Source organism: Mus caroli, chromosome 10, assembly GCF_900094665.2.
Source record: "Mus caroli chromosome 10, CAROLI_EIJ_v1.1, whole genome shotgun sequence".
NCBI classification, from domain to species: domain Eukaryota; kingdom Metazoa; phylum Chordata; class Mammalia; order Rodentia; family Muridae; genus Mus; species Mus caroli.
Genome location: NC_034579.1, coordinates 70,127,602 through 70,145,201, shown reverse-complemented (window position 1 = coordinate 70,145,201; position 17,600 = coordinate 70,127,602). Strand labels below are relative to the sequence as shown.

General features: G+C 43.0%; 1 protein-coding gene across 2 annotated transcripts in view; it reads left to right on the top strand.

Moving 5' to 3' along the window:
* Positions 1–302: 302 nt before the first annotated feature.
* LOC110303161 (solute carrier family 5 member 4-like) overlaps positions 303–17,600 on the top strand; it is a 54,772-nt gene continuing 37,474 nt past the window's right edge. Inside the window, exons 1-5 of one of the 2 annotated variants that reach the window (XM_021174131.1) lie at positions 303–519; positions 1,170–1,241; positions 2,637–2,741; positions 4,658–4,717; positions 7,457–7,561. In XM_021174131.1, coding sequence (XP_021029790.1) covers positions 385–519; positions 1,170–1,241; positions 2,637–2,741; positions 4,658–4,717; positions 7,457–7,561 — 477 coding nt within the window. In that variant the 5' untranslated portion in view covers positions 303–384. Of the gene's footprint in view, positions 520–1,169; positions 1,242–2,636; positions 2,742–4,657; positions 4,718–7,456; positions 7,562–17,600 lie in introns of those variants that run through there. The other variant, XM_021174132.1, reaches the window with a different exon arrangement.

The following is a 17,600-nucleotide window of genomic DNA, read 5'->3' as shown; positions in this document are numbered from 1 at the left end:
TTTATAAGGAGCCTTCACCTCATCGCCAATTCTGTTCTGCTCTTTGAATCTTCCATTCCCTCCCTTACTCTCTCCCTAGTCCCTAACCTGTCTGATCTTGAGTGTGCTGTCTTTCCCATCAATGAACATTCTGAGCATCACTTCCAATTGGCACCCCATTTCTGACTTTTATCCCATACTCTTACATGCTACCAAGAACAGGACTAACAAAGGGCCGAAGGGCCAAGGTCCCAAAGCTTGGACACATACAGAGGTTTAAGGTCCATGCATCCAAGATCAGCCCTGACACCTTGCTCCATTTGCCTGAGGGTTGATCATTAATCCAGTGCCTACATAAAGACAGGAGGAGGCATCCTTAGGAAGGCACCAGAACCTCCTGAAGCCATGGCTAGCACCTTAAGTCCCAGCATCACGCCTCAGACTGAGGAGCCTCCTGTAGTGCCAGTGCGCATTCAGAATGCTGCTGACATCTCTGTCATCGTCATCTACTTCATAGTGGTGCTAGCTGTGGGGCTGTGGGTATGTGGGAACCACGCTGGCTTGTGGGTGGGTAGCAGGCTTGGGGGACAGTGTCTTAGGGTGGAGGAGGTATGTCATGATAAACTGAGACAGTGATAGGCTGTTGCTGATGAGGTTGTCTTTCTATCTGGATCGTTTTCTGGTAGGTGGTAATGCACAGTGGGCTCATTCCTAAGGCAACTTAATTAATTATTTGAATAGAGGGAGGACCGGCAATAACAGATATAGTCTGTTTGCATCTCCAGCATCTGGCAAAAAAAGAGGGAAAATCAAATCATTTTCCTTATTTCCATTTATGGTTTGAATTTCTGACTTGGTGAGCCCACCACTTAAATCATTCGTGTTCTCTCCATTCATTTTCAGTATCAAAACTCTGTGCTGCAAATTTTCACACAGCACAGCACAGCACACCTTCTTACCATTTCCACAATTGACAGCAAACAGCTGCTTTTCAGAGAGGATGCTGGTTTCTTAAAATCCTCCTGGTCCTTGAACCCCACTAAAAGTCAGTCCATGCAGCAGTCTCTGGAGAGCATGTCTCCTGGAAGAGCCCTGGAAACTCACTACTCAAACTTTGGCTGGTGTAGCTGGAGCCCTGTGATGCACCTGCTGCTCTTTAAGTGCCCCGCCTTTTCTTCCTTCCTACTCAGTCAATGGTGAGAAGCAACCGTGGCACTGTTGGAGGCTTCTTCCTGGCTGGTCGTGACATGGCCTGGTGGCCGGTAAGTGGGGCAGAGATTGCTGGAGATAAATGGGGTGCATTAATCAAACTTACTCAGTCTATAGAGGGTTCAGAGTTGACTGTGTGTAATTGGATGACTGATTGGCATGGTTTTCGTTGGGGAGGACTATTTCTCCAGATCTCCACATCCCTTAGTTGCCTGTAGTTCTTCATCCAGGCTTGAGGCCTCATGAGACTTCCTTCTTCCACAATACCATGTCTACTGATGTTGCCCTTGTTCAGGTCAAGTACAGGAGGCCATGTTGGTGAGATTCCACAGGTACAGATTATTTGACATTTCTGTACGATATATAGTCATAGAAAACTTCCTGTTCCTCTGGCTCTTAAAATCTTTCCAGCCCTTCTTCAGCATGGATCCTGGAGCCATAGCTGCAAGGGTCGTGTTGTAGATGTATTAGTTGGCCCTGGGCTCCACTTCTCTGTATTTTCATCAGTTGTGGTTTTCTGTAATGGATAAGACCTCTCTTGACTTTGGAGTTTTTTTTTTAAGATTTATTTTTATTTTATGTATATGAGTACACTGTAGCTGTCTTCAGACACACCAGAAGTGGGCATCAGATCCCATTACTGATGGTTGTGAGCCACCATGTGGTTGCTGGGAATTGAACTCAGGACCTCTGGAAGAGTAGTCGGTGTTCTTAACCGCTGAGCCATCTCTCCAGCCCTGACCTTTGAGTCTTAAGAACAACTGACAGAACTATATAGAGGAAGATAAAGGGGGAAAACGGCCTATGATGATGGTTGGAGAGGAAATCCCTCATTCTGGAGTATAAAGTCCTTAAGACTGATTTAAGTTTCAAAGTCTGATAAGAGCACTAGCAGCTTTGGCTAAAGACAGGCTCATCTCATAAACTACTGACAGAACAGTCAAAGTGCCCATAAGGAAGGGTTCAAATAAGCTTATCTGATAATCAAAATTGTAACTACATTAAACTTCATATGCTGTATAATATTCAGCAACACAACCCTGCCAATGCAACACAATCAATAGTAAAACCGTTAAGCATGATTATCTTCCAAAATATTACCACTCTTGTCCTTTAAAAGCAAGTTACTCGGTCAAAAGCCTTGAGTAAGATTCTTCAGGCAATCATGTACAAGAGGGATTAGGCTTGTTCTTTGTCATGCAAGAGTGCACTCTCAGCAATGGGCCAGCCACCTGGAAACTGCGGTTAAATGACATCAAAATTCATTAGATGCAATAGCTCTAGACATTCCACCCAAACAATAAAGAATCTACGTTCTTCTAACCAGCTCAGGGGACATTCTCCAAAACAGACCACATATTAAGATACAGAGCACCAATTTCTATCTATTGTCAGTAAGTCTACTTTGGATCGCTTAACTCCAGCTGCAATCTCCAACTGCATTTCAGATGGGCGCCTCTCTCTTTGCCAGTAACATTGGCAGCAATCACTTCGTGGGCTTGGCTGGAACAGGAGCGGCTTCAGGAATCGCTATTGCAGCTGTGGAATGGAATGTGAGTGGTGCCAAAGGGTTTTCCTTTAAACAGAGCCTATACGAAGTTATTTTAATCAGACTCATGTCCTAGATATCCCGAAAAGTATGTGTAGGATATTCCTCTTTGGTTTCATTTCTGCTTTTCTTTATGTTAGTCCCCCTTTTCCCTTCAGCATCCCTAGACCATTGACCACATCACTACTGACCCTGTGACCATTCTTCTGAAGTTACCCATGACAAAAACACGGCCTCTAAGACTCAAATTTCATTATCCTTTCCCCATTGATCAATTGTAATCTCAACATTCTCTCTCCTTCCTAGACCCCTGTATTCCTAGCCATCAACTATATAAAGTACAAAATCAGTGGTTACCCCTTGTGAGAAGTGTCCAGGTGAACTCAGTAGTGTAGAATTGACTAGGAGGAAATTGTGCATATTGTACTAGAGGTCTCTCGGAGGGGGACCCTCATAAATAATGGAGAGGATGTGGTACATGCCACAGGAACTTGATCTTATCTCTCCCCCCACCAATATTTTCTTAGGTAGTATGTATGCATACAGGCGCTACAGGTGAGAGGTAGACAAGAGTGTAGAAGAGAGTCAGACCATGGTCAGAGTTTAAACAGATCATTCCTGAGTGGACTTAGGAGCGACTAAGAATCATCACAAATACTTTGCTCTTACCTTGGTATGCATATTTCCTCTCATTTTACATCAGTAGCCTCTAGTGTATACCCAGCCTCCAGATGTGCCCTTTGGCCAGAAGTTGATTCTGATAGCGCCATAGACTTTGCCTCTAGAGTCACGTTCAGATGGCCCCCTTAGGTGCGACTCTTGGGCTGCAGCTCAGCTGTTCCCTTCAATCTGGCATGTGGCACTGTGCTTGCCTAACTTCTATGAGGTATGGTTTCCACCTCTATAAGATGAGGAAAACTGCTTAAAATAGCTGTCGTCACTGGATGTTGAAGCAACATGGTCAAACCTGTCAAGAACCTGCAAACACAAATCTGTTGTTTGGTTGTGTCTTTGCTGTTGTTTTGACTGGGGAGTTATGATTAACCCCACCCCCATCATAATGTTCATATAGCTTGACATTTCCTTTTGATTGCTTCATCCACTCAAGAATATCGTGCCCACTGCCTGCCATCCAAGAGCAATGTCTCCTGGTAAAAATTGGATGCTTCCAGTGGTCCAAATAGGCCCAGTCTGCCATGTTGTCTGACTGTCTTTTATTTCACATCTTGGGTCACATCCTATGTCTCAGAAAGTGTTAGCCTCTGGGTCATGAGCACAGAGGAAAGGATGTGATAGTTGTCCAAAGATCTCAAGACAGGGTTTCTCTGTGCAGCCCTGGCTGTCCTGGAACTCACTCTGTAGACCGGGCTGGCCTCGAACTCAGAAATCTGCCTGCATCCGCCTCCCGAGTGCTGGGATTAAAGACATGTGCCACCACGCCCGACTATAAAATGGGTTCTTTTTTTTTTTTAAAGATTTATTTATTTATTATATATAAGTACACTGTAGCTGTCTTCAGACACTCCAGAAGAGGGCGCCAGATCTCGTTGTGGATGGTTGTGAGCCACCATGTGGTTGCTGGGATTTGAACTCTGGACCTTTGGAAGAGCAGTCGGGTGCTCTTACCCACTGAGCCATCTCACCAGCCCTAAAATGGGTTCTTAACTGCTGTTTTTCCATTCTACAGTCCACGTCCCTCTCTTTCGGTTGACCTCCAGATAATGCAAGGTCACTCATGGTATTTAGCTTCTGTGTGGTTTCAATAGGTCCCAACACCACCATGTGAGTCACCAAAGATGAACCTCGTGAAACCTCTGGGAGGTGAATCAAGTCATAGAAAAGCGTGTCTCTCCCATGAGATAAATTACGTCTCACAAGCGATGCCTCCTTAACTTAACTTTCTCTCTTGGTGTCTTACAGGCCCTGCTTATGGTGCTGGTTCTTGGGTGGGTGTTTCTCCCCATCTACATCAAGGCTGGGGTGAGTAGTCACAGACCTACAAATGAGCCTTCCAGCAGGAATCTCCAGTGGCTTTTCTTCACTCACGTCTTTGTAGTGAAACTCAATGCTCAACCTTCTCGTGGCCTACTAAAGATATGCAGGTGCCCCCATCCCTCCCCTGGAAGGGCTTAGTGAAGGATGTGACCACAGATGGGCAAGAACTCTGTAAAGCTCTGTGTAATGGCTACTGTGCCTGCCTTTATCTGGTACAGGAACCTGAATCTAGGACCTCCCACATGCTTTAAGGGAAGCTCATTAGAAGGACTCAGAAAAGACCTGACGTTATCCTCAGGGGCATCACCCTTGGAGGCAGGAAAAAAAAATCAGACCCAAGAGTGCTAGAGAAACCACACAGAAGCTAAACATCAGGAGAGACCTTGCATTATCTTGAGGTCAGCTGAAAGACAGAGAGCGTATGCAGGAAGTACAAGAAATAGAGGTGGGTTTACACGTGTAGGGGAGGGGAGGGGAGGGGAGGGGAGGCTCAATTGTAATAATCATGTATCCTCTGACCCTTGAGAAGTGAGCAGCCCAGGCTTCCAGAAACTCAAGGTTCATGCGCAGATTGACACTTTAGGAAGCACTGCTCAAATCGGTTGAGAGGACAGCTCACCCAAGCAATGGGCCTATGGTAGACACTTTGAAAAAGACTGACATCGTATTTCATGATTTTATAGGAAGGGAAAAAATGAAAGATAGATTTTCCTGGGATCACGCTAGCACGCTTGATGTCAGATTTAAAAGGTAAGGGGTTGAAGAGAGAAGCATAGGAAGAATGTGAAGACTGACGCTTCCTGTTCCGGCAGTGCTGCACCCTCCATGAGTGGGGCTAGAAAACAGAGGAGGCGAGTGACAGGCTAACAGAGAAAAACTGACTCATTATGGAAATGAGTGTTCGTTACCTTTTGGAGTACATCTTAGTGAATTTCATGTATCTATCAGAAGGCCAGAAGGAGAGTCCTTTATAAAGAAAACAAGTTCGTTTAGCTCACAGTCGTGGGGGTTAATCAGATGGTGCCCAAAATGCTTTAGCCACTGCTGTATCAAAACATGGTGCAGAAATGGAGTCGGAAAGTTACCTGGGGGAGAGGCCAAGCATGGACCCCATCCTTGCTTTACGGCCACCCATCTCTAAAGACCTTAGTCACCCCAGTGAGAATAACATAGCCACGTGGCGGAGTTCCTGTTACCTGTCTTCCCACTAAGCGCTGTCTTATACAGATTGCCCAGTCCCAATATCATCATGGGAGGCACCGAAGCTGAACCACCTCAAAACTGTGAGAGAAAAAAAATCAAATCATAGAATTCTGTCCCTGGTCTCCAAAGAGGGTGTCTTTCTCACAATGCAAAACACGCTCATTCTATGGCAATAGTCCTAAAGTCCGAGGACATTTTAGAAGCAGCTCAAAAGCCCGAAGTCTTATTGGAGACTCTGGGGGAAACTCTTAGTTAGGGTTGCTGTGATAAAACACCATGGCCGTAAACACCATGGGGAGGAAAGGGTTAATCTCGCCCACACGCCCACAGCATGCTCCATCAGGGCAGGGCAGGAACCTGAAGGCAGGAACTGAAGCAGAGGCCATGGAGGAGTGCTGCTTACTGGCTTGCTCACCGTGGTTTTCTTCAGCTTGCTGTCTTCTATCATGCAGGACCATCGTCCCAGGAGTGGCAGAGCCCATGGTGGGGTGGACACACCCACATCAATAATTAATTAAGAAAAGATACTCAGGCCGGGGGTGGTGGCGAACGCCTTTAATCCCAGCACTCGGGAGGCAGAGGCAGGCAGATTTCTGAGTTCAAGACCAGCCTGGTCTACAGAGTGAGTTCCAGGACAGCCAGGGCTACACAGAGAAACCCTGTCTCGAAAAAAATCAAAACAAAACAAAAAAGAAAAGATACTCAGGCCTGTCTACAGGACAATCTGGCAGAAACATTTTCTTGGTTCAGGCTGTCCCTCTTCCCACATGATTCTGACTTGTATCGAATTAGCATAAAACTAGCCAGCACAACACATGATTGTGGTTGCTTACTTACAAGTAATGCTCCTCTGAAATGGTGCAGCATTATTATTAAAAACAATATAAATGCATATCTATAAGTCATTTGAAGTTGTAGGTACTTAATGTCTACACGAACAAAAACAAAACCCATATTAGAGCTGAGCATGGTAATATATACCTATAACCCCAAAACTCAGGAATCACAAGCCAGAAGTTTGTGAATTCAAGATCATCCTAGACTACATTATTAGATTGTCTTACAGAAGAAAGGGAGGAAATTTGGCTCACTTGACAGGCAAGAAAAAGAGATATAAAACTATATGTCAAAGGTCCCAACTTCTAGTAAATGTTCATAAATCGTAAGATGGTCTGCCCCAAGTCTGCATGATCATTTCAGCCTATAACTCTACCATGGAACTGCATCTTTCTCACCTGCCTAGTCCAACAGACCATGCAAGGGTTTTGTTTGTTTGTTTGTTTTTGTTTGTTTGTTTGTTTGTGAGACAGGGTTTCTCTGTGTAGCCCTGGCTGTCCTGGAACTCACTCTGAAGACCAGCCTGGCCTTGAACTCAGAAATCCACCTGCCTCTGCCTCCCAAGTACTGGGATAAAAGGCATGTACCACCACTGCCCAGCTCCATGCGAGGTTCTTAATTGCCCATAGGTGTTTACCAGACATAGACTCTGAGGAGAATTCCTGTTGATGTCTGTCTCTGCAGGTGTTGACCATGCCAGAGTATCTCAGGAAGCGCTTCGGTGGGAAGAGACTGCAGATCTACCTTTCTGTCCTCTCCCTCTTCATCATGGTGGCCATTCAAACTTCCGTGAGTTCAGTGCCTCCTGACAGCTTAGCTATAAGAGAGGTTGCTTGAAAGAAAGACAAGATTATAAAATGGGATGTGGTGTTTCAGCAGCCTGGAGTCATGTAGATGCCTGAACCTCCTTCAGTTCTTTCTACAAAGCATTCATGAGATAAAGAATTTTAGGACTATTAATAGAAGTATAAGCCATCTAATCCTACTAGCCTCCAGCTATGAAGACTGTATAGATACAAAGAAAATACTTTCTCTTTAAGCGATAGCTATTCAGCGATATAGAGGACTTATCTTACCTTCTACTTATTCCACTGTATAATATGAACTAGAAACTAAAAATGGGTTAAAAACAGAGACGACCTTCTGTAGGTGCCCAGTCTATTTTGAAATCAGTAGAAATGGGTTCAGTTTGTAACTGATTAAATGTTCCACAAAGACAAACATGGTGGCCTAACAAGGGAAGCGAGAGGGGGCGAGGGCTCAGCATTCTTTGGAGATAAGCAAGGACTGAGCAGAATCAGAGTGGTCACGACGTTTGCAGCTCTTGGAATATCTGTGCCAGGGAACGATTGCTCGCTCTGGAATCTTTCTGGGCTAGTTGAATATATATATAAAGTGTTGAAAGTTTTCCTCATGTACCTCATAAGGTGCAGACGCTTCCATGGGAATTTTTTTTACACTCTCTTTAGCCATTCTGCAGCCATTTTGAGCGTTGTTTTCTCAGGGGTAACCCTTTCTCATTCTCTCTCGCTTCAATATTTCAATCCAGGTTAGTGTTTTCCTTTTCACATGAACCAGAAGGGAATTACTTTGCCATATTATATACTTACTTTTGTTGTTGTTGTTGGGGTTTTTGTTGTTGTTTTTTTCAAGACAGGGTTTCTCTGTGTAGCCCTGGCTGTCCTAGAACTCACTTTGTAGACCAGGCTGTCCTCGAACTCAGAAATCCTCCTGCCTCTGCCTCCCAAGTGCTGGGATTAAAGGCGTGCGCCACCACTGCCCGGCTACTTACTTTTCTTAATTCACCTTATCTTTTTCCTAAAACTTTCTCTTTAAAATAGATATCACAATTAAATGTTAAAATAATCTAGAAGGTTCTTTTAAGTGTGTCTTTGGAGACAATTGAAAAGAAAGAAGAAAAAAAACTTGAAGGTTCAGCCCCCAGGATAGAATATATGGAAAAAGTAATTTGCCCCATGTGCATTTGTGTCTGAAGATATATTATCAGCTTTACAGCCCATCCGGTGTCACAGTTTTTATGAGAAAGGCTGGCCTTAACCTTTGCTTTCTAACTGAGCTGAATCATTGTTACAAGCAAATCAGCTGCCAGGTTCAGGTGGCATAAACTTTTGCCTACTAATGAGTGAGCTTGTAAGTTATCCTGAGGGAGACAGCACTGAAATAGCTTGCAGAGAAAAACAATTTGAAGAGAAAGAGGGAAGCCAGTGAGACCAAGGGTGTCAGGAGCCACGTGCTTCTGTGTTATACAATGAAGGTACCCAGTTCCCCTCCAAGTCTGACTGCTAGTGCTTAGTCTCCTAAGAGCACTGGCTGAAGAATAACAACTTAAGAGGTCCTCCCAGGATGCGCATCCCAAAATGGAAGGCTCCTGGTGATGGGAGGGGGTGAGGGTACTGGTGAACTATCATTCATTCTTCTTGAGTTTCATGCATTTAGCAAATTGTATCTTATATCAATGAGTACATATTGTGTGAGTTCCTTTGTGATTGGGTTACCTCACTCAGGATGATGCCCTCCAGGTCCATCCATTTGCCTAGGAATTTCATAAATTCATTTTTTTAATAGCTGAGTAGTACTCCATTGTGTAAATGTACCACATTTTCTGTATCCATTCCTCTGTTGAGGGGCATCTGGGTTCTTTCCAGCTTCTGGCTATTATAAATAAGGCTGCTATGAACATAGTGGAGCATGTGTCCTTCTTACCGGTTGGGACATCTTCTGGATATATGCTGGATCCTCCGGTAATACTATGTCCAATTTTCTAAGGAACTGCCAGACTGATTTCCAGAGTGGTTGTACAAGCTTGCAATCCCACCAACAATGGAGGAGTGTTCCTCTTTCTCCACATCCTCGCCAGCAACTGCTGTCACCTGAATTTTTGATCTTAGCCATTCTGACTGGTGTGAGGTAGAATCTCAGGGTTGTTTTGATTTGCATTTCCCTGATGATTAAGGATGTTGAACATTTTTTCAGGTGCTTCTCTGCCATTCAGTATTCCTCAGGTGAGAATTCTTTGTTCAGTTCTGAGCCCCATTTTTTAATGGGGTTATTTGATTTTCTGGAGTCCACCTTCTTGAGTTCTTTATATATATTGGATATTAGTCCCCTATCTGATTTANNATAGGTAAAGATCCTTTCCCAATCTGTTGGTGGTCTTTTTGTCTTATTGACAGTGTCTTTTGCCTTGCAGAAGCTTTGCAGTTTCATGAGGTCCCATTTGTCAATTCTTGATCTTACTGTGCAAGCCATTGCTGTTCTGTTCAGGAATTTTTCTCTTTTGCTGATATCTTTGAGGCTTTTCCCTATTTTCTCCTCTGTAAGTTTCAGTGTCTCTGGTTTTATGTGAAGTTCCTTGATCCACTTAGATTTGACCTTAGTACAAGGAGATAGGAATGGATCGATTCACATTCTTCTACATGATAACAACTTTGAGCCACAGGTCAGGTCTCTTTTCCTATTGTCTTGGACTGAGATGTTAGGGGTGTCTCGTCTACATGTGGAGGGACTTGGGGCCATTGCCCTTATGTGACTGATGGCCACAAATCTATGAGGGGCTGAAGCTAGTGACATGGGCCTGGTGCCTAGGAGCAGGCAAAGCTCCTATGGTCCCTTCAGGGTTTCCGGGGCTTCGATGCCTTTAACTCAACCAAGGACCAGGCTGCCTCTTATGGTCCACTGCCTCACAACTATGATTGGAGAAAACTCTCTTTGCAGACTTTCTGGTGCCAATCTGGTGGAGACAATCTCTCAGCTAAGCTTCCCCCTTCCTGAATTACTCGCAACAACAGAATCTAGACAGCACAGTGCTTTTGCATTGTGTGATCAAATTTGTGCTGGGTGGTTGTTACTCTGTATAGAAGAGATGTCATTATTTTCTAAGATTCTCCTTCCTTGAGTTGTTTAAAAAAAAAAAAAAAGTCACTTGTTTTCCACCTCCAATAATATACGTATAGTTAATTATAGGTGTGCCTTAAGCCCTTAATGTTTTAGTTTGTATTGACTAACAACTGTTATCTAATTTGCAACCCCAATAACCAATAATTGCTCCCAAACAATCACTTATTTGGAACAAAAAGGCTTCCTCATCCTTGGAGTTCATCTTCCTCGCAGGAAGTATTTTCTGATCAATGTGATAGAATCTAAGCCTTGCCTTTTGTACCTAACATTGTTCAAATATGAATTTTTGTGTTGGGTGTGTTTAATAACAGTAAAATAGTTATTGGCACATAAGCCAACTATGTATGAATACAGGGTCATAAATACAATGCTTTAATTTTACTACACAATAGAAAAATAATAAATTGATAGCGTGATTTCTCTTTTTTAAACTCTTTAATTGATAGACAAACACTACGCTGTGTGTTATTTTGATGCGATATAGAAACATAATGATAAAATTGGGGTGATTTGTATAGTCAGTATATGAAGATACATCATTTCTATGTATTGGAAAGTTTTTACATCCATATTTCTAACAGCTTTGACATGCACAATGAAGAATAATTCAACACTCAGTCCTGCTGCAATGTAGAACATTAGAGCTTAGCCTTTTCCATGCCCAACCCCTATCTCTCTATTGTTTCTACCCATGTACAATTTCCAGCCTTTGGTAACCAATGTTCTAATCTCCTCTCCTATGAGATCAACTAATTTAACATCCACATACGGGTAAGAACACTGTCTAGTTGTTATCTGCGCCTGGCACGATACCGCATCGGCTCACTGTCCTTTCAGACAGCTACTTTATGTGCTTCAGGATGTTTTGTGGCTGAGTATAATACATTATTCAATTGGAGCACACACTCTTTCCCTGTGTCCCCAGATGTGGGCATCTAGGTTTGCTCTATGTGTTTATTTGTTGTGCATAAGGCAACAATAAACAGGACGCAGATTTCTCTTCAGTTCGGTAATTTATATTTATGTGCACATAAAACGGTAGGATTGCTCTATTGTAGTGGAGTTCTAGATTCAAATGTCTCGTTACATTTATCCTTCAAACTAGCTTATAAATGACCAGGTTTCCCCATAGATTTTGTACATACCCCATGTCGGGTGATTCTCTCCTGCTCAGCTCTCCCCTTACCTCCCGGACACTCTTTTCCTTTCTAAATTCTTCTCTCTTCTTGCCTAGATCCTCCTCTTTAGGAAAAAAATATCTCTTTATCCACAGTCACACAGCCTCTGTCTAGTTTCCTGGCCTTTACCCAGATAGGCATCTTTAGTAGTCACATAGTACAATCGGCATCTGAGATAGGATATGTGATGTTTGCCTTTCTTGGGTGGGGCTAACTCACTTAAAATAATATTTTCTAGATTCATCCAATCTCCTGGAGATTTTTACAGTTTATTTGCTCAAGATTCATTTTTCTAGTGGTCTGTGGATATGCCTGTCGGCTCACCCCATTCCCTTTGGTTGTGAACCGAGCATCCATACATGCAGATGTTCACATGTAGTGTCTAAGATACGGAGTCCTGAAAAAAATCTGCCCAGATGTGGTGTAGTGGGGCCGGGTGGCAGGTCTGTTCTCAGTTCTTTGAGAAGCCTCCACACTGAGCTCCATAGCACTTGTCCTGGATTACACCCAGCACCAGTGAATAAAGATTCCTCTTCCCGAGGTGTACCTGCGTGTGTTGTCTTCTGTGTTTGGCTGATGAACACCACTCTGGGGTGCTCTGTTTGCCTTTCTCTGGTGGCTAGGGACATTGAACACCTTAAAATACTCACTAGCCATTTGTGTGTCTTCTTTTGAGGTCTCTGTATTATTGGCCCGGTTATTTGATTAGAATTTCTTTTTCTGGTGTTTAATTCTTTCCATTTCTATGAGGTGTTAAACCCTTGTCTGAAGCATGCCTGGCAAAGGTTTCCTCCCGTTCTGCGAGCGGTCTCCTCTGTGGATAGTTTCTTGCAGTACCAAAGCTTTTTAATTTTATGTAACCCTATTTCTCAATTCTTATATTGTTTCCTTTGAGACTGGTGTTCAATTTTACAGCCTATACTTACATCCTGAAATGTTCCCATTACAATTCCAGTGTTTTCAGGGTTTCTTCTTCCTCTTCTTCTTCCTCTTCCTCTTCCTCTTCCTCTTCCTCCTCCTCCTCCTCCTTCTTCAAAATATATTTATTAATTCTTTGAAAACTTCAGACACACAATGTCCTTCTAAGCCCTCCCAGATGCATTTCTTTGACCTTGATTGGAGTTGATGTGTGCACAGTGTGAGAGACACAGATTTATTTTCATTCCTCTGAGGATGTACATCCAATTTTGCCAGAACCATTTGTTAAAGACCATTTGGGTGTGGGGGCAGGTATTTTTGATAATCTTGTTAAAATTAGGGGTCCATAGATTTGTGGGTTTGTCTCAGGTCTAACATCAGACTTCCCTGGTGTGTGCTGTCTTTGTTACTGTGGCTCTGTAGCATAGTTGCAGGTCAAGTAATATGAGGTCTCTCTCTAGCTGTGCTCTTTATGCTTAAAACTGCTTTGGCTACTTATAGATTGTGTGTGTGTGTGTGTGTGTGCGTGCACATGCACGCACTCCCGTGCTTCCATACAAGCATGAGGACTATATTTTAGTTCTGTGAGAAAGGTCGTTGTACTTTGATGGGTATCGCATTGGATCTGTAGGTTGCTCTTGAGAGTAAAGCAATGTTCACAACATTAATTCTACCGGTCGAGGAGCACGGAAGGTCATTGCATTGCCAATGTTTCCTTCCACTTACTTCACTCAGTGTCTTAAAGTTTCCCCTATAGAAAGAAACCTTTCACCTCATTGGTAAGGTTAAGTCCTAGGCATTTTGGGGGCTATGGTGGGAAGGGTATTTTTTCTAATCTCTTTTCACTGTTGGTGGATTGTATATGTTGGCTTTGTATCCTGCTACTTACTGAAAGTATCTATCAGATCCAGTAACCTTTTTTTTTAAAGGTTAACGCCATGAAATCTTTTTACCATGAGACTACATCCTATGCAGATAGAAGTAGATAACTTTTTCCTGTGTTATCTTCGTCCCTTCAAGTTGATCGGTCTACAGTGTAATCTAGCTCTGAGCTTCCTTTTCTGCTTTTTAATTTAAAGGATCTACAGATGTATGGGCCACTGAAGTCTCCCATTATTATCGAGTTTGGGCGTATGTAGTTGTTTTTGCCTTAAAGATCCTTCTATGACACTGAGAGCAAGGGTCAGTATATAAATATTTACAAAGCTCTGTGCTTTAATGAACGGTTCCTCTACCAATATCTAGTTGCCTTCTTTATCTCTTCTGATTAGGTTAGGAGTTTAAATCGACATTATCAGAGACGACCATTGCTATGGCAACTTGTTTATGGCTTCAGGTCGCTTTATAGATTGCTTTGTAACCTTTGACACTCAGTCTACAGATGTTTGCTTCTTGGAGTCAGCACATAACTGAGTCGGTGTCTTGTTTGTTTAAATGCAGTTGTTAGTGTGTGTCTTTACATTGGAGAGTTAAGGCCACGGTGCCCACTGTTATGACCGAGGAGGCTCTGCTGTTGTTTGAGGTTTTGTTTTGCTCGTTCTGGTTAATGATTAATTGACCATATACAGCATTTGTTTGGGAATTTTCTATACTGCCGATTTGTTGTGAGTTGCCTTAACTTGTGTCTGTCTTGAGATACTCTGATCTCTTCACTTATTTTTTTTAGTTTTGATCCCTTTACCTATCCATTTTAATTTTATTTTATTTTATCTGAAAGCCATCAAGCATCAACAATCTTCCTGCCTCTGTCCTCCTTAAAGCTGAAGTCATAGGGTTTTTAACTTAAGAGACTATTAATACGTTCACAGGGAGTCTTTTGAAATGGCACCCAGTTTCTTCCACTTCACTGGTGGCTCTTGCAGCCCACTTTAAATTTTTTTATTATTTTATTTATTTACATCCCAAGTGTTGCCCCCCCTCCTGGTCCCCGCTTGTAGAATTCTTCTCCTCCTTCCCCCTCCCATTTGCCTCTGAGAGGGTGCTCCAACCCCTGAACCTCCCCTCTCCCTGGGGCATCAAGTCTCTACAGGGTTAGGTGTATCCTCTCCCACTAAGGCCAGACAAGGCAGTCCTCTGCTACATATGTGCAGGGGTTTTAAGCCCTCTTGCTGTTCCAGGCATAAGTGCCCTCCTGACTCCTCAGGCAAATCTGCACTGTCATCATGATGTCCTGTAACGTTGGGCCTGGGTTCCCTATTGGCTCCCATTCCAGGGCTGGACCCAGGCTAACTTGTTCCACGCCCTTGTGCAGGGTGTCTCCAGAGGCTCACCTAGCTTTAGTGCTATCAGAGACCTACAAGGCACTTTCTGAAATGGCTGCGTAGCCTCGTGTGGAAACTGCGTGCAAGCCTTCCACTTTCTCTGAGTCTTCACCTGCATTTGTTACTTTTTTTTTATTTGTTGGTTTGGTTGGCTGGTTGGTTTTTTTCGAGACAGGGTTTCTCTGTATAGCCCTGGCTGTCCTGAAACTCACTCTGTAGACCAGGCTGGCCTCGAACTCAGAAATCCACCTGCCTCTGCCTCCCGAGTGCTGGGATTAAAGGCATGCACCACCCCTGCCCTAACACTAGCTATTCAGATCTGAACAATAGCGAGTTCTAGGATACAGGGAGTTTTTTCCATTTTTCTTAATTTGTTAAGGTTTGTTTTGTGCCCCAGGATATGGTCTACTGTAGCGAAACGTTGGTGGGATGTGGCATAGACTATATTATATAGTCTTTAGTGTTCCGGAGGAAAACTCTGAGGATATTTGTTATGCCCACAGAAATGTACGAACCACTTAATTCTGGTGTTTAATTTTTGTCCAAATTAACTGTTTGTTGGAGAAAGCAGAGTATTGAAACCACCTACTAATAGCTACTCTGTACCTTTGATTCCAGAAGTATTGTTTTTATTAAATTGGAGTCATTAGACTTTGTTGCTTATAAACACACACACACACGTGTGTGTGTATGTGTTCTGGACTGTAATGTCTTCTTAGTTAATGCTCCCTTGATTAGAACAAAGAACCCATTTCATCTCTTTGATGAGTTTTAGTTCAAAGGTTATTTTTTCGGGTATTACAACAGCAGCACCTGCTTGCTTCCTGGCTCCACTTGCTTGGAATACTTTTCTTTCTATCCTTTTACCTAAAGGTGGTGCCCATCTTTAAAGCTGGGACTCTCAAAGACAACAGACAGCTGGGTTTAATTTCTCAATCCTTTCTTCTAACCTGTGCCTTTTCGTGGAGAGTTGAGGCCATCGATATTTAAAGTTATTGAAAGGTGCATGTTGATTGCCGTGATTTTATTGGTCCTTTTTGCTGTTTGTGGTCTTAGTCCTGCTTTGTGTTGTGGTCATTGTGACTGCATTTCTGTCCTCTCTATAGTTTATGATGTGTTAGAATGATGGGTCGCATCTCAACAGCACACTAGGCCAAGACAGTTCCACGTGGAAGAGGTTTTATTGGGAGGGAGAGACAAGGTGGTGACAGAAAGAGAAGAGGAGAAGGTGGGGGGAGGTGGAGGGAGAAAGAGAAGGGGAAAAAGAGAGAGAGGTATGGGTGTTCCCCTTATTTATATGGAAAATGATGATGTAATGCAGGTAAAGGCGGGAGGTGAGCCAAGTGGATTCTGGAAATATGATAGCTGTTGTCTTGGTAACAGGTCTGTAGGTTGCACTGTCGCCTATGTGATGTCATAGGTTTGGGGGATCCTGACGCCAACAGTTTTATGCTTCATCTTTTCTGCAGACCAAAACATTGCTTTCAGTATTCTCTCTAGGGCTCATGTTCCTCTCAAGGCAGGTTGAATCCAGGCTCCTTGGTCAGCAGCTTCTCCGTGTTCTCAGACCCAGAAGGTAGCTCAGTATTAAATAATATCTGCAGACGACACATGGTGACTTCCTTTTAGTTGTGGGAAGTGACAGAAAAGAGTTCCTCTCCCTGCTGACACATCCTACTGCAGAAGCCCATGTGAGAGCTGAGACTTGTCCCGTGGGTGCTAGTTCCAACCTCTCTTCTCCAGGGGTGCCTGGACTACCATTTGGATTTGGCTTTTGCTCGTCCTTCTCCTCCTGGGGAGGAGTAAGCTCTGTGAAGCTTGTCTCTCTTGTTTCTTATTTCTCTGTGTTCTCGGATGTCTTATCTCTCCCTTATTACTTTTGGTTTTTGGTTTTTTTTTCTTTCTTCCCTTGCCTCTGGAATAGCCTGTTCTTTCTTATACTGACTCTTCATCACATGATCTGTGGGAAGCTTCTCCGCATTCTTTTTTTTTAAAGTTTTTCCAAGACAGGGCTTCTCTGCATAGCCCTGGCTGTCCTGGAACTCACTGTATAGATCAGGCTGAATTTGGATTGCCTATCTCTGCCTCCCAGTAAGATAAAGGCTTGCATGCCACATCCTACCACTGAGTTCCTTTCTTTCTTTCTTTCTTTCTTTCTTTCTTTCTTTCTTTCTTTCTTTCTTTCTTTCTTTCTTTCCTTCTTTCTTTCTTTGTTTCCTTCTTTCTTTCTTTGGGTTTTTTTTTTGTTTTTTGGGGTTCTTTTGTTTTTTTGTTTCTTCATTTGTTTATTTTTGGTTTTGATCTTTCCAGACAGGGTTTCTCTGTTTAGCTTGGGCTGTTCCAACCTGCTCTATAGGCTTATCTGCATTCTTACCCAGAAATCATACTGATGTCTTAAATACAAATATCTGAAATAACAGTCAATCTTTGAAGAGTTTACTTTTTCCCAGCTCCCCGCAGGTGTGTGTGTTCTGTCTTTTCTAACTGAGTAATCCAGTTCTTCGAGTCATCAAGATTCTTTTTTTTTTTTTTTTTTTTTTTTTTTTTTTTTTT